Genomic DNA, 15,048 nt, shown 5'->3' on the forward strand with positions numbered 1-15,048 from the left:
TCCAGTCATCCTACTCCATCCACATTCTGTCTTTGAGCAGCCAAAGAACAGCATGTATCTTTGGTTACCCACCCCACAAATCCCTGATGCTCCTCTCTCAGGAATATAAGGTCATTTCGTTTTCTTGTTCTACAGTACCTGTGATATGTGACCAGTGTCACAGTTGTACATAGATAGGAGCTTGTCAGATACAGCCAAAGAATATTTGTGAATAGGAAGAAAAACAGAAAGAAGGCAGAGGATCCTGGAAAAGAAGTGAAAGCTGGAGTCAATCCCATCCCTCCCTCCCCAGGAAGGACAGGGGCAGGGCAGTTATAGTCCTTAATGGCCTGCAGGTGAGCGCAGTTGTACTATTTGATGTGGTCCTCATGGGCTTTAGGGGTCCTGAAGATGGAAAGCACTAGAGAAATATGAGTTATGAGTATTATTATTAGAATTAAACATTTAAGTCCCACCTCAGCACTGAGATGTCCTCAGAGAAAATCAGCCATGGGCTTTCTGCATATTTTAATAAGTATATTAAATATACATAAACTCTTATATTCCAAAACACCGTAGTCATTTTAAAATATTATAAAGTTAGCCCATCCATTTTCCCTGATGTTTAAAGTCTAAGATGAAAAATGGGGAGTTTTAAATGCACAGAAATAATTACGTAATAAGAATGATGGGGACCTGAGGCCCTTTCTTCTCAGGATCTCTGAAGTCTTCGCCAACAATCAATCAACCAATCAACGAGAATTTATTGAGCAGCCACTGTGCAATTGCATACAATTCATCAAGCATTCATAGAATGCATTTCAGGAAGTCCTTTAAAGAAGCCTGCCTGATACCTCCGACCTCCTCCTATAGTTTCAGGCATGTCTGTTTTGCAGCAGACTTGGGAGGTGTAGTGTTACATCCTTTTCTGAGAGTATTGGGTTCATGTCTCGGTCCTGTATACTCTAGTTTATTTTATCCCCTAAGTTATTGACCACGAAGGTAATATCCAGCGTATTACAGGCACTCAGTGTGAGAGAATGCATGTGAAAGGTGTTCTAAGGTTCACAGCATGGGAAGGGGTACACAAAGATGAACCAGTTATGCACTGAGTCTTTTAGTCAGTCAGGTGAGTATATGTACAGATGATTGATAGGTATTCAAGTTGTGGGAAAAGGAAGTGCCCCAAGGAGCACTGAGCAACATATATCTCTAAGCAAGGAAAACAAGACAAACAAAAATAGCAGAGGAACTAGCATCTGATCTGCTTTTAAAAACAAGTAAACTAGCAGGGTGCCAGTGGCTCATGCCTGTAATCCTAGCTACTCAGGAGGCTAAGATCTGAGGATCACGGTTCAACGCCAGCAGTGGCAAGGAAAGCCCATGAGACTCTGATCTCCAATTAACCACCAGAAAACTGGACTTGGTACTGTGGCTCAAGTGGTAGAGTGCTAGCCTTGAGCTGAAGAGCTCAGGAGCAGCACCCAAGTGCAGAAGTCAAGCCCCACAACAGACAAAAATAAATAAATTATGGGCCTGTAAAGTTTACTTCTCAGATAAGTAAACTTCATTGGCCAGACAAGGTAGGTAGAGGAAACATGCTATGAGGAAGAAAAGACAGAGCAGCAAGATTTATAGCACACCAGCTCCCAAGTGCATAGACTGTATACATGTCTAGCACCCTGCTGATTCCAACAGGGAAAACAAATATACAAGTAACACAATTGAGAGGGTCTTGTCTATCCAGGCTTAAAAAAGGGAGATGTAACAAAGTAATCAGGGAGAGATGGTGTGATGCTAGCTAAATATACAGGGCTGAGGAGACAGGAGTTTAAAGTAGTCTGAGAAGGGCTTAGATTCCTCAATGGACGAATAGGGGTGTGACAGAGTTGGAAGGGGATGGAGGAAGAACAATGTCTCTAGGCAAAGACCAAAGGAGAAACAACACACCAGGCCTACAAAGAAGCAAGAAAACAAAAGGACCAAGACCAGTAAAGAGTTGGAACAACTTCTCCACAGCTTTCCATACTTGTAGAACCATCACAGAAACCTTTTGATAGAAACCTCACTACTTCTACTCTCCAAAAAGGGTGCCATGGTTTCAAGAGCCAAAATACCTAACACCATAGAGTTGGAGTGTGGTGGAATCTCCAGATTCTAGTTCAATACCTTTTGGTCTCCTGATAATACTGGAGCCAACAGGGACTTTAAGCCACTCAAGACATGCCCACTTCCTAAAATAATAAATGTTCTCAACAGAGACCAGTTCACCCAAAGTGAGTTAGCAATCTGCCCTCTCCTCAAACCGTTTCTCTTCTGAAGATTGAACTGCATGGACTTAGGATCAGTATTCTTATCCCTGAATGAGGGGAGAGGCCAGATCATCATGAGGAAGGCTTGTTTAGATTTCACTAGATCCCAAGATAATACCTCTTTATATCCGAGACCACCTCTCTCCCCCTTAGGAAGTTAAGGGAAGAAGAGAGGAAGTTGGACAGGTCTGCCTGCAGATACAAGAGCAGGTTGACTAGAGTAAACAGTTCCCCTCCCCTACCCCCAAGCCCCCTCTACAGCCCCAGGGTGACAAAAGCTGCAGAGACTCTGATGTCAGGAGAATCTTGCAGCTTTCTTTACAGAAGAGTCAGACAGCTCCTGGAGATTATAAAGAGGGCCTATAGAGGAAATGCCAAGTGCAGTTCACTCAGGTGCACAGTTTCAAAGCATGCCTCTGATAAGCTTTCAGAAGGGGAAAATAATTGTGTGCTAATTGGTCTGTTGACAGACACCATCCTGCCTTCAGAAGGTCCCTGATGGATCCAGGTTCATTAGCACATCCAATTTTCCATAAATCCCCGATCATGCAAACCGTAGCTCCAGCAAGCCTGTTTGCCTTCCCCTGTTCGGACTTCCAGGCTGCTCTTGTTCTACCTGGGAGGATACCTGTAATGCCTACGGGCAGAGTAAAAAATGGGCTTCTAATGATGAGCAATGGGGTTGAGCTTAGCATAGCTGATGTGGTGTGTACTAAAAGAGGCCAAATGGCAAATCCTGGGCTACTGCAGTGAAAAATGCCCACAGGTCGGTTTGCAGGATGCTTCGTGACAATGCTCCTTTTCACCAGCCTGGGGTGCAGCTGAACTTTCGTGGGGGGATCCTCAGTTAGCTTATAAACATCTCCATTTGACTGAAGGAACTCTATGTAATAGAGAGTGAGCTATAACTAAGAAAAGGGCCCGATTTCCCCCTTGGTGGCCTGACTCCTTCCCAGAAATTGCTGATGAGATGCATACACACACAAGCTGGTGTCATGACCCTATAGCACAGATAACATTCACCATATTTATCATTAGTCCAGAACAATCAGTCTGTTCTTATTGCTCAGTGGTCAGTCTTGAATGGCCAAATAGAGTTCTGCAGGTGTCTTGGGCTGCATGTACACTTTCGTTGATATCAAAAGTTGGGCTACGGGTTCCAGGAGAGAGATAAAGGTGACTAGGGTAGCATAAGTGGCTTGGAATATATCAGTGTTTCAATATTCCAAAGCCCGGTGTTGCCATCTTAGCGGAATTTAAGTCCTGTGTACAATTGAGTCAAATAGTTGGTAATTCTGACCTTCCACAGACACATGGGGTTCAATGATTCCTCAAGGTCATAGAGGAAATATCAAGGCTGAAACCCAATTCTAAACATTCTGACTTCAATAAGTTTGTCTCCCCCTAAATTGTATGTATCAGCTGCCTTCACCAATGGAGAATTTTACTGAGCATACTGCTACATACCAGATGCTGTAAAGGAACCTGGAGCTATGTGCATGCTGCCGAGTCTCTACAGCTCTAACACCTACTGTCATGGCTAACGCAAGGAGGGGAGGAACAGGCTTAAATGTAATGGGACAAATCCTATAATAGACGTGTGCTGATCAGGGCAAACCTTCCAACAGTGATGCTTTATTGGGGTCCCATTAAACATGACGAACAAGCAAGAGAGGGCCCCTCTTCTTCTATGTTAGTGCAGAAAGAGTTTCTAGGAAAGAATTTTTAAAAAAAGAAAGCTAACTACACATTTGCTTGGAGGTCAAAAGAAATGGACACATATGCTGTAGATCTTTCATTTCCTGAAGGCAGAGCCGGTGATCAGAACCTAACCCATTAGCAGAGTAATGACTGCGCTGGAAGATGACTCAACTACTAAGGCATATTCAGGACAGGGAGGGAGATGAGGGCCCACAACACCAAGGAAGGACTGTTAGGTAGCAAGAGTGTGTTGCAGAGGACAGCAGGACTACTGGCACTTCCTATCTGAATCTGTAAATACTAAGCACTTTAGAGCAAAGAGATGGCATTTTGTGGGACACTACCATTTTGGGTCAAGAGCATCAGATGAGCAAAGGTGTGGGAAGGGAAACAGGGCAGCCTTGTCCTCCTGACTCAGGGGCTACGTCCTTGGGTATGTCATTTCAAGCCTGTAGACCTCACTAAAGAATTGGGATGAGTTGAAGGAGAGAAAAAGCAAAGTGAAATCACCCTCATTTACCCATGTTTTTTAGAACTGTATCCCATAGAGAGGATCCATCACGTTCCTAGACAGAGAAAAATCCCAGGTCAGTCAGCCCGGTGGAAACTGAATATTCATCTCACATTGAGTGTGCCCTTTGAGGAATTCCAAGAAGAGGCTTCCAAGAGTAGTGGGCCCCTCCTTTGAAGGGATGAGCAGTGGCTCTAGCTGTGGAAAGTGTACCCAGAGGACTTCAAACTGATGTGATTTGAAGATCTACCTACCATTTACTCTACTGCTTTTAACTTAACAAGAGGCAAACCAGGCTGGAGACAATGCAGAAAACCCCACCCTTAGGCTAAGGTTTGACTCTGAACCAGAGGGGGGGGGGGGGCGGGGAAGGTTTGAAAAATGACTGTAGGTATTTATAAAATTCCGATAATAAATAATTATCAAACACTTTCTAGGTGCCAGGAACTGAAAATACAGTCACAAACAGGGAATAAAACCTCTGCACTGGTGGCACTGGCTGACAGACAAAACAGAAAGAATAATGTGCAGTCAGGGCTAGAGACAGTTCCAGAGCAAGGCAAAACCATGAGTTAAGTTGAAGCCACTGGGGTATAGAAGAGTCTGGGATAAACAGAGGACATAATTCTTGCACAACGGAAGCAAGAAGATGAAGCAGATGGAGATTAAAAAAAATAAGTAGAAAGTAGAGGCATCTATTCCAACAAGAAACAGAGATAGTAACCAGAGTGCGACCATCATTTTACAAGTCCCAGATGTATGATCTGGATTTAGCGTTCTGCCCTTGCAGATCTGGGATACTCTTCACCAGAGTCCTTTTAATAAACTTCCTTCCTATCAAGCTTTCTTAAGTAGATCTCTGTTTCTTTTAACTAAACATGCTTGAAGGTATTTGCATACACATACCGAGCAGGCAAACCTAAGCCATGTGGAAAGCACCATGTCCAGAAGATGCCTTTCATTTATTCATTCGTTCGTTTGTTCATTCCTTTGACATCGTTGGATGATGAATTGTCCATCCATCATATAGAGTATGGTGCCCTCTATACTATGTAGCAGGGAATCAATGCTAAACAAGACCATAGTCTCATGTGGCAATAACCATATTAGCTAGCAATTGCAATCCAAATATCAAGCCCTATAAAAGATGCATGTGTTGGGAACACTAAAGAGGAGAATTTATCCAGGTTAGGATTCAGGTAAAGCTTGCCTTTCTGAGCTAATCAATGATAGGTGAGGAAGAGCTGCTCTGGTCCACAGACAAGCACTGCAAACACAGTGGCAAATAAGAGTTGGAAGCAAGATGTGACTGAATGAAAGGCTGTTGGGTAGACGCGACTGGGTTACAAGCAAGGAATGGATGGTGGAGAGTACAGGGAGGTAAATGAAGATGAAGAGATGGGTAATAGGATTGGTTAGAGATGACACTAGAGACACCGAAATAAATCTTTAGTTGATCTCACTGTTCAATTGAGAAGAAAAGAAACCGGCCCTTTCGAAGCTCCAACTGTGTTAATGGTTTGCATTAACCTTACATTTTAATCTTACTTTATTTTATATTGTTCCCTTGCATTTTATTTTTGTGCTAGTATTAGAGCTTAAACTCAGGGTCTAGGGCTCTTGCTTAGCTTTTTCACTCAAGGCTGGTATTCTACCAGTGGAGCCACACTTCTACTTCTGGCTTTTTGTTGGTTTAATTGAAGGTAAGAGTCACAGATGTGTCTGCTCAGGTTGGTTTGGAATTATGATCCTCAGATCTCTGTCTCCTGAGTAACTCAGATTACAGCTGTGAGCCGTCTACACTGTGCTTACATTTGTGGTTGAGCACTACCTCATGCTCTGTCTCTTAATTGGGTTCATTCCTTTTTCCTATGTTTTCCTACTCTGACATTGTGTGTTTATTGAACCATGTCTCTGCTACTCCAATTCAGGTTTTATGAGTGCACATATTTTATGTTGGTTCACGTCCTGAATATCAGAACCTAGAAGAGTGGTCTGGCACATAATAGGTGCTCAATAAATATTTATTGAATGGCTGATGAGGAGAATTTCCTTAGGATATTTTTAGGTGAAACCAAAGCCAAACACATCATCAGTTTGAAAGCTATTCACCATCCTAAATTTATACTTAAAATGATTTTTAAAGGTATTATTCAAGTGTTTTTATTTCAGGAATCCCAAGTCTTCCATAAAATAATACAAACTTTAATTGAAATGTCCTAGGGGTAAGTAGATGAGATAGGATAGAGATTATAGATATTTAAAGTCACAATGAACACTATTCTTTTTAAAAACATGAATAAGATATCACTCTTCTGGTAATACTTATAGAAATTCATTGCCATCACCATGTGCTGTGGTTTTAGTCTTCCTCGGAACCTCATTGTGTCCTTTTCCTTCCTTCCTCCTTCCCCCCCCTCCTTCCTTCCTTCTCTTTCTCTTCCCTCCCCCTCCCCTTCCCTCCCTCCCTCCTTTCTTTCTTTCTTTTCTTTATTTCTCTCAGTCTCTCTTTCTTTCTTTCAGTCTTTTCTTGTGCCATTCCTGGTGCTTAAACTCAAGAGTCTGGGTGCTCAAGACTAGAGCTCTACCACTTGAGCCAGATCTCTACTTCCAGGTTTTTGGTGGTTACAGGTAAGAGTCTGCCAGGGCTGGTTTTGAACCACTATCCTCAGATCTCAGCCTCTCTTGTAGCTCAGAATACAGGTGTGAGCCACCGGCTCCAATGGCTTTCTTGTTCCCTTGTCTGTAGTAACATGTCTATACTCAGCCTACAGTCATGTCTGTACTCTAGCAGTGAGCTGGATTCTGCTTCAGGCCCTTAGCACTTACTGTTTCTGTGCCCACACACTGCTTACACACACACACACACACACACACACACACACACACACACACACACACACACACAGAGTCATGCCTTTTAGATCTCAGCCTCAAAGTCTAACCCCCTAAGTACCTCCTGATCTACCAAGATAATAGTAGCTGCTCCCTCTCCTCACTCCACAAAATAGAAACCTCCTAACTGTCTTTGCTTTATAGCTCAATGAAACTTCTTGATATCTGTATGCAACGACTCTGCTGTTCTTCCAATTGCCCCATCCCCTGGCACCTGTGACACCTGTGGGTACAGGGGCAGTATCTATCTTTCACAGCCAAGCAGCGGCCATCTCGGAGCCCAGTAGATGGCCTTCCCACGAGTGTTCCTGCTCATGTAGGAGGGGTGACTCCAGGCTATTTGAGAGCTGTCTGAAACCCCATCAGAAAACTAGTTTTCCCTGTGATGGGTTTGGCCTGGCCGGGCCTCAGCTGGCTAAGCCCTTTGGCCAGGGCCCCCACCCGCCCTGGGCCTGGCAGGCTGCTGTTACCTTTATGGCCCCCGTGGCTATCTGGATGTGATGGAGCCGGCGCAGAGTGCTCTCTCTGTCGATGAAGTAGGACGCTGCGAGCTGGTGCAGGGTCTCCAAGGACACGGCTGAGCTGTTCGCACTGCCTCCCACGGCAGAGACGCCTCCCGTGGGCTCTGCCTTCCTGCTCAGTTTCCGCTTGTCCACAAAAATGGTCAAGGACTCTTCTCCTGTAGCCAGAACAGAGGTGGACTGAGTGAGGCCTCCCTCGCTCCATAGCCCCTACCAAGAAGCACAAGGGAAGCCTGAGCCAGACACAGGGGCTAAGAGGCAGCGAGGCCCCTGCTGTGGGCCTTGGCCCCTGTGTGGTGGGGGGTCACAGGCCTCCCTTCCCTGGAAGGCCTCCGTCTCTCCCTTTGCTCCTAAGCCTCCCAAAGCTCACCCCCATTCACCCTCCATTTCTTCATTTAACATCTGCTATTGATCTCTGTCTCGGGCAATCTGCCTCCGGGGGCGAGATACAATTCTCTCTCTCAAGTTGTTGATAAGAAGCCACCATGGCTATTTCTGCTCCCTGGGAAAGGACAAAATCGTTGAAGCTCTAGTTCTCTCTTCCCCATCAGACACTCAACCCCTACCACATGCTGGCAGCCAAAGAAGCTACTTTGTTCCAGCGGGCAATGAGCTAAATGTGACAATAAATCCTGCTTTCTTCATAGCAGGCCTCTTCAGAGCTTTCCAAGGGTGTACCTCCAGCCCCATGGTGTACCTCCCTCACCCTACCCCCCATCCCCCATCACTAGCTCAGGGTCCATGGAACTGGTTTGGGCTGGTTCCTGACATACATAGGGACTCGATGGGTCTTAAATTTGTTAGCCACAGCAAGTATTAGGAAGTGGGGAAGCCTTGGAGTTAGCTGCTGCTCAACCAAAGCAATACTAGGAGCGCCCCCTGCTGGTATGGGCTTAGCAGAAATATGTCCTCCCTCTCCCTTCTCCCCTCCCTCCCCCTTCTTCCACCCCCCCCCCCCCCCCCCTCAGCCCCAGCTCTTTGGGAAATGCTTACAAGCAAATCAGGGTGTTCTGGATGAGAAAGAGAATGCACTGTTCTCCAAAGCACCAGATAGAAAATATTTCCCCGGCAGCGATGTGTCAGCCAGGATAGAGAGACCCAGGGAAACAGTTGGAGGTATATTAAATAATTCTGTCTTAAAGTTGATTTTTTAACAATCTAGCCACCAATTACTTGGGACCGTGACACCGCTTACCTCCGAGGGTGGCAGAAAGCAAGAAATGCGTGCCGTATTTTTTGATCAGGTTCTCAGTAACCTGTTGCAAGTTGGGTCTCCTTCCAAGGAGGCGGATGTTCCGGATGAATTCTGGGGCAAGAGGCAAAGGCAAACTAAAGAAGTCCTTCCTTTCCAAAGCCAAGTTGTTTACTTTCCAGCGAGCAAACTCCCTGAAGGAAAAAGCAAGGGACACAGGAAAACTCGTTGCTTTCCAGCACGAGAGGCCACGATCTCAAGTGAGTGATAAGTTTTTTCCATCGCAGGAGATGAGTCTCAGGTGATGTTTTCCCCAGGAGACAAGCAAACCTTGGAAGGGTCCCCTGGACCCTCCCATGACCCGTCATTTCCACACTGAGAAAGCTGTATTTCAGTTGTCCATCACAGCTTCTCCCCCAACTTCTCATGGAAGAGCAGAGGACCAGCTTCTTCCCAGGCCAGGCCTGCCAGCATAGAGTAGTAGACAGGAAGAAAAACAAAAACTGCCAAGTATTGCAACAGTGCTTTGTAGAGAGGTGATGTAGTCACAACTGTACTTAGTGGATGAGTCACCACATGCCTCGTGGCTTCATGGGTAATGACAGGAAGAGTGTTCTAGAACAACACTTCTTTAGCTTTCTGGTCCCAGATCCCTTCACACTCATGAAAATGTGTCTCCTCCATATTTATTTACTGACTTTCGTCTATTAAGAAAAGTTACCATTTCAGAAATTAAAATGGAGAAAACTAAGTTTATTTACTTATTGCTTCATTTGAAGATAAAAGAAACCTATTACATTATAACACAAACCTGTTTTGGACAGTAACTATATGTTCTGAAACAAAACCAGCGTACCCAGAAAAGTCACATTGCTTTGTGTGTTTTTGTAAACTCTTTTCCATCTGTTTGAGTAGAGGAAAAATTTGCATTCTCAGATGTGCTCTGCATCCAAATTATATCATCCTAATTGTGGATTTCTGTTCTCAGAACTCTACTAAACAAAAGCAAGTTTCTTAAAGGCAAGTTACAGTGTAGCATATGAAGGCACATCAACAAACATTTTAGACTCTATCATATTGAAATCTAGTGTGGTTTGTTGTAGTTTCAACCGATTTTTTTTTACCCTCTCTGATTTTATAACAGCATTGGTCATCTTGAAACTATTAGATCACTGAGTTATGCAGAACTTCCACATTTTGACACTTTTCATTATATAGTCTCCAAACATCGTATTAGTTAATATCACCACCAATTTCATCACAAATGTCTTTAAATATTAGGAGGTTGTCAAGCTCACAATGACAAATACATGTTTGCCAAAATTCTAATTTTCATTTGAAAGCTGAAATTGTATCATTGGTAACAAATACTGTCAGTTCTCCTTATAGAAGTTAGATTACTTTTTTTTTTCTTTTTTAGAAAATGTCTGCCAAACACTCAAGTCTGAATAGCCATAGATTTTTCTGCTGGTTGTGCTTTCAAGAAAAACAAAAAGGAAAATCATGAAAAAGTTGCTTGTTCAGCTTGCAAGTCAATCACATATGTATTTTTCCTTGATAGAACCATAGTTCTTTGATAGCCTTGGACAGGCTTAATGTATCCTACCCAGTTCATCACACAGAAAATTAAAAAGCTATGTACTCAAGGTCAAGATGGAATGAAATGAATAAGCTTTAAGGACTTTCCTTAATGCAGCTAGCATGTGTGTGGTATGTACATGTGGATCAGGGTGTGCTGTATTCAGATGAAGGGCATATGTGTACTAGCGTTTATGCTCATTCAAATTAAGATGCCAGTGATTTCCTTCACCTGTGCTTTTACACCTTAAGTTCGACTGTCACAAGGGTAATGAAAAGAATGAAGAAGGCACTTATGTTGAAAAAACCCATTCCAGAAAATACCCAAGTTTTATACTAGTCTCATCTAAGATTTTAATCTTAATGCTATGTAATTCATAGGTGAGATTTTTTTTTTTTTTGTCGGCATGGGGCCTGAACTCTGGGCCTGGGCGCTGTCCCTCAGCTCTTCAGCTCAGGGCTAGCATACTACCACTTGAGCCACAGTGCCGCTTGTGGCCTTTTCTGCTTTGTGGTGCTGAGAAATCGAACCCAGGGCCTCATGCATGCAAAGCAAGCACTGTACCACTGAGCCACCTTCCCATTCCAGGTGAGAGATTTCTAAGGGGAATTTGTCCTAATGGCTTGTAAAGGACCACATCCATGTGGGAAAGCTATTTCCCAGAGTTACCCATAGTACATGGAAAAGGACCAGCACCACTGGCTTAGAAAGCAACCATGTGTAGAGTCCTGTCCCTCCTCCATCCCTCCTGACCCTGCTCATTGCAATCTTGCTAAACTGTGATCTAATCTTCCCCCCAAACCAAAGAGTATGGAGCTGCAGTAAATTTAAAGGATTGGAAGTAAATAAATGAAAATCCATGTCCCATTTAAGTCTATAGCCTCTCCCACCCTACACACACACACACACACATCTAACTCAGGAGGCCAAGATAATGGGAGGAGTACATAGCAAACATCACTAGGCAAACAAAGGACAATGGTGACTAATAATTCGGGGTTTTCAATAAAGTCTTTAAAAATTCTTGCAGTGTGGCTTTATTTATCTAAGCAGGCAAGTTCATAATAATATAGTATCAGTTATTTCTTTTGTGCAGGAAATACTAAACTTTAAAGTGCAGGGTATCTGTCAAAAAACCATTTTCTCTTTCAAATAGTACTGCTGAGTTTAAAAACAGAACAAAACAAAACAAACAAAAACCAGTTATGCTGGGTGCCTGTGGTGCACACCTGCACTCTTAGCTGTCTGGGGACTGAAATGGGGAAGATCAAGGCTCCAGGTCAGCTTAAGCAGAAAAGTCTAGGAGACTCCATGGAGAGAAGTTACACAGGGTGGTGACGTGTGCCTGGGTAGGAAGTGAGACTCTATCTCAAAAAAACCAGCAAAAAGCAAGGGTAGAGGCAAACTGAAGTGTAGAGTACCAGCTCCACAAGCATGAAAGCTGTGAGTTGAAACTCTAGTCACACACACACAAACACACACACACACACACACACACACCCCACATGACTACTGCCAATACCACCACCACCACCACCAAAACCCAGTTTCTCAATCTCATTTCTAATTGGTTGGATTTAGGGGTCATCAGAAACAGATGCTGTGACATTTCATTTAGGACTACCAACTATTACCTTCTGACAAGCATTTTCTGGCCATCCTATCTCAAAGCGTGCCCTCCCTTACTGTGTGTTTCTATGCTCTGTTCTATGCACTCATCTCTACCATTCTCTTCTTACACAATTAAAACTCTGCGTGGGAATGTTGTTTGTTTTACTTTATTCACCTCTATCTCCAGCAGTAAAATGATGATAAGTAATCTAGCAATTGAACAGTACAAGAGTTCCAACATCTTCCTTCCTTCCTTCCTTCCTTCCTTCCTTCCTTCCTTCCTTCCTTCCTTCCTTCCTTCCTCCTTCTTTTTCCTTCCCTTCCCTTCTCTTCTTCCTTCCTTCCCTTCCTCCTTCCCTCCCTCCCTTGTTTCTTTTTCTTCTTTCTTCTTGTCATTCTTTCTTAGTACTATGGATTGAACTTAGGGCCTTACTCTCACTTGGTTTGCTGAGCTGGTGCTTTGCTATTTGTGCCACACATCCAGTCTGACATTTTGCTGCTTAATTGAAGATGGAGTTTGTGGACTTTTCTGCTTGTGCTGTCTTCAAACTACAGTCCTCTGGGCCTCAGCCTCCTGAGTAACTGAGTCTGGTAACTGGCATGAGCCACCAGGGTCCAGCTTCTAACATATCTTTGTTGAATGACTGAGTCTCATGTCACTTATTGCACATCACATCACTCCTAATTGACTAGTTGTTTGCAAGTTACAGAACAATCGATTAGAAATAGTTTTAGAAGGAAAATATGGGAAGCAACAACCAATTAGTGATTGATCTGAAATGAGATAAAGTATTGTAAATGTGTATGTGTGTGTGTATATATATCAATGAGACAATTAGGTTTGATTTATAAAACTGTAGCAGGAATAATTTTGTGCAATTGAAAACATAAATCAAGATACTGCTCTATATATTTTTGCTTTGCCTGAGCCCTCTTATTATTGTCTTCAGCAGACATGGACAGCTTCTAATGACTGTCTACTGGTCACACTCCCAAGTCCAATGAATGAAGGAGTCTCTCCATTAGATTCTGCTGTAATTTACACTTATATATTAATGATCACCAGGTCTGTTTCTCTATAGTGAATCTTGCAAGCTTCTGTCACATTCATTGTGTTAAAGACTTCCCAAGGAAACAATAATCTTAGAGCTTTGCACTTCTACTCACTTCAACATCAGATTTGGGAAGTCATATATTTCATTCAAATCAATAGTTTTTAGGGCATGATAGAATCAAAGCTCAGAAAGTTAAGTTAATTGGCCCAAGATCACACAACTACTAGAGGAAAGCCTCGGTTGTTAGAATTGGAAGAGACATGTGAGTACCATTTGCCAGTCTTTTGAACATTATGAGGTACATGGAAAACTCCTTTGATTTGACACGCTGGAGTCTGGAAGCTGCTGCTCAGGGTAGAAGAGATCAGAGCTAGAAATCTGCTTCTCTAGTTCTTACTCAATTGCCCCAACAACTGAGGACATGGGGGAGGGGGGGTTGTCAATGAATCAGTATACCTACAATCCATTAGCAGAATGCCCTGATGCCAGTGTGCACACTGATCAAGAAGTCAGTTCCAATTCTCTTCTGTTATAAGCAAACCATGGAACCGAGAGGCAAGCTGATTGCCTAAAGCAATACAACCAGTTGATAGCTGAACCAGAGCTGCTACCACCCTGACCTTTCCTCAGTGCTCTGAGCAGCAACTGTGATGATGGTGGTGATTATAACAGTGAAAACCCAGAGAGGTTAAGAAAGTAGCTAGAATGGAGTCCCAGTTAGTGAAAGTGTTGAGGTTAAAACCCAAAGCTAGTGTTTGAGGTCAATACCGTATTGCTATTTGTACAAGTGTTTTCCCTTGTGTAGATGAAGTTAAGTGTATTTTATTGCACTCTAATACTCTTTAAATGTTTGTTGCATTGGAACAAAAATAGTTTCATTACCCAGGACATTCCATTTCTTTAATTATCTAAACAAACCATGAATTTACTCTATATTCAAGTTACAATGCAATATTTATACTAGAGCGAAACCTATTTGGATTAAAATGGTTTCATGATGCTCATTTTCAGGAGGAGAAATTGAGACTGAGACAACAGAAAAGTTCATTTCCAGAGTGCAATGGGAGGGAGAAGAGACAAAGGCCAGGACACAACTCCCGCAGCCATTTAGGAAATCATAACCAAGAATAACAAATGACCTAGAAAAATGAATGCTATTGTCCTAGAGAGCATTTTATGAGCAACTAAAAAAAAAAAATAACAGTTAATATATAATGAAACCTTACTATGTGCTAGCCATTCCAACCATCTTATAAGGACTAGCTAATACAATATTCCTATAAGGGGGTATATAATTACTCTCATCTTTCTATCAGGAAATTGAAGGACAAATACATTGATACATTTTGTATGCAACAGCCATAGGTAAAAGGATAGGATTTAAACACAAGCTGTCTTTTCCAGACACAATTGTGACCACTGTGGTGATTTGCTATCTCTGTTCGTGGATGTGTGTGTGTGTGTGTGTGTGTGTGTGTGTGTGTGTGTACCTGTGTGTGTGTGTGGGGGGGGTTATCTCTGTGTAGTATGGATGTGTGCTGTTGAGAGAGAAAGTGTTTTTTTGGGGGGGTCCAGTCGTGGGGCCTGAACTCTGGGCCTAGGCACTGTCCCTCAGCTCTTCAGCTCAAGGCTAGCGCTCTACCACTTGAGCCACAGTGCCACTTCCGGCTTTTTTCTTTTTGCTTATGTGGT

The 15,048-nt window shown here is 43.1% G+C and overlaps 1 protein-coding gene across 1 annotated transcript in view; it reads right to left on the reverse strand.

Annotated features, from left to right (window-relative positions):
• Brinp2 (BMP/retinoic acid inducible neural specific 2) overlaps positions 1-15,048 on the reverse strand; it is a 45,387-nt gene that overhangs the window by 8,446 nt on the left and 21,893 nt on the right. The window contains exons 2-3 of the mRNA XM_042674479.1: positions 9,115-9,305; positions 7,869-8,077 (exon numbers count right to left, since the gene is read on the reverse strand). Of these exons, the coding sequence (XP_042530413.1) occupies positions 7,869-8,077; positions 9,115-9,305 (400 nt within the window). The remainder of the gene's footprint in view (positions 1-7,868; positions 8,078-9,114; positions 9,306-15,048) is intronic.

The sequence above is a fragment of the Dipodomys spectabilis genome, unplaced genomic scaffold (genome assembly GCF_019054845.1).
Source record: "Dipodomys spectabilis isolate Male_0828 unplaced genomic scaffold, ASM1905484v1 ptg000019l, whole genome shotgun sequence".
NCBI lineage: Eukaryota > Metazoa > Chordata > Mammalia > Rodentia > Heteromyidae > Dipodomys > Dipodomys spectabilis.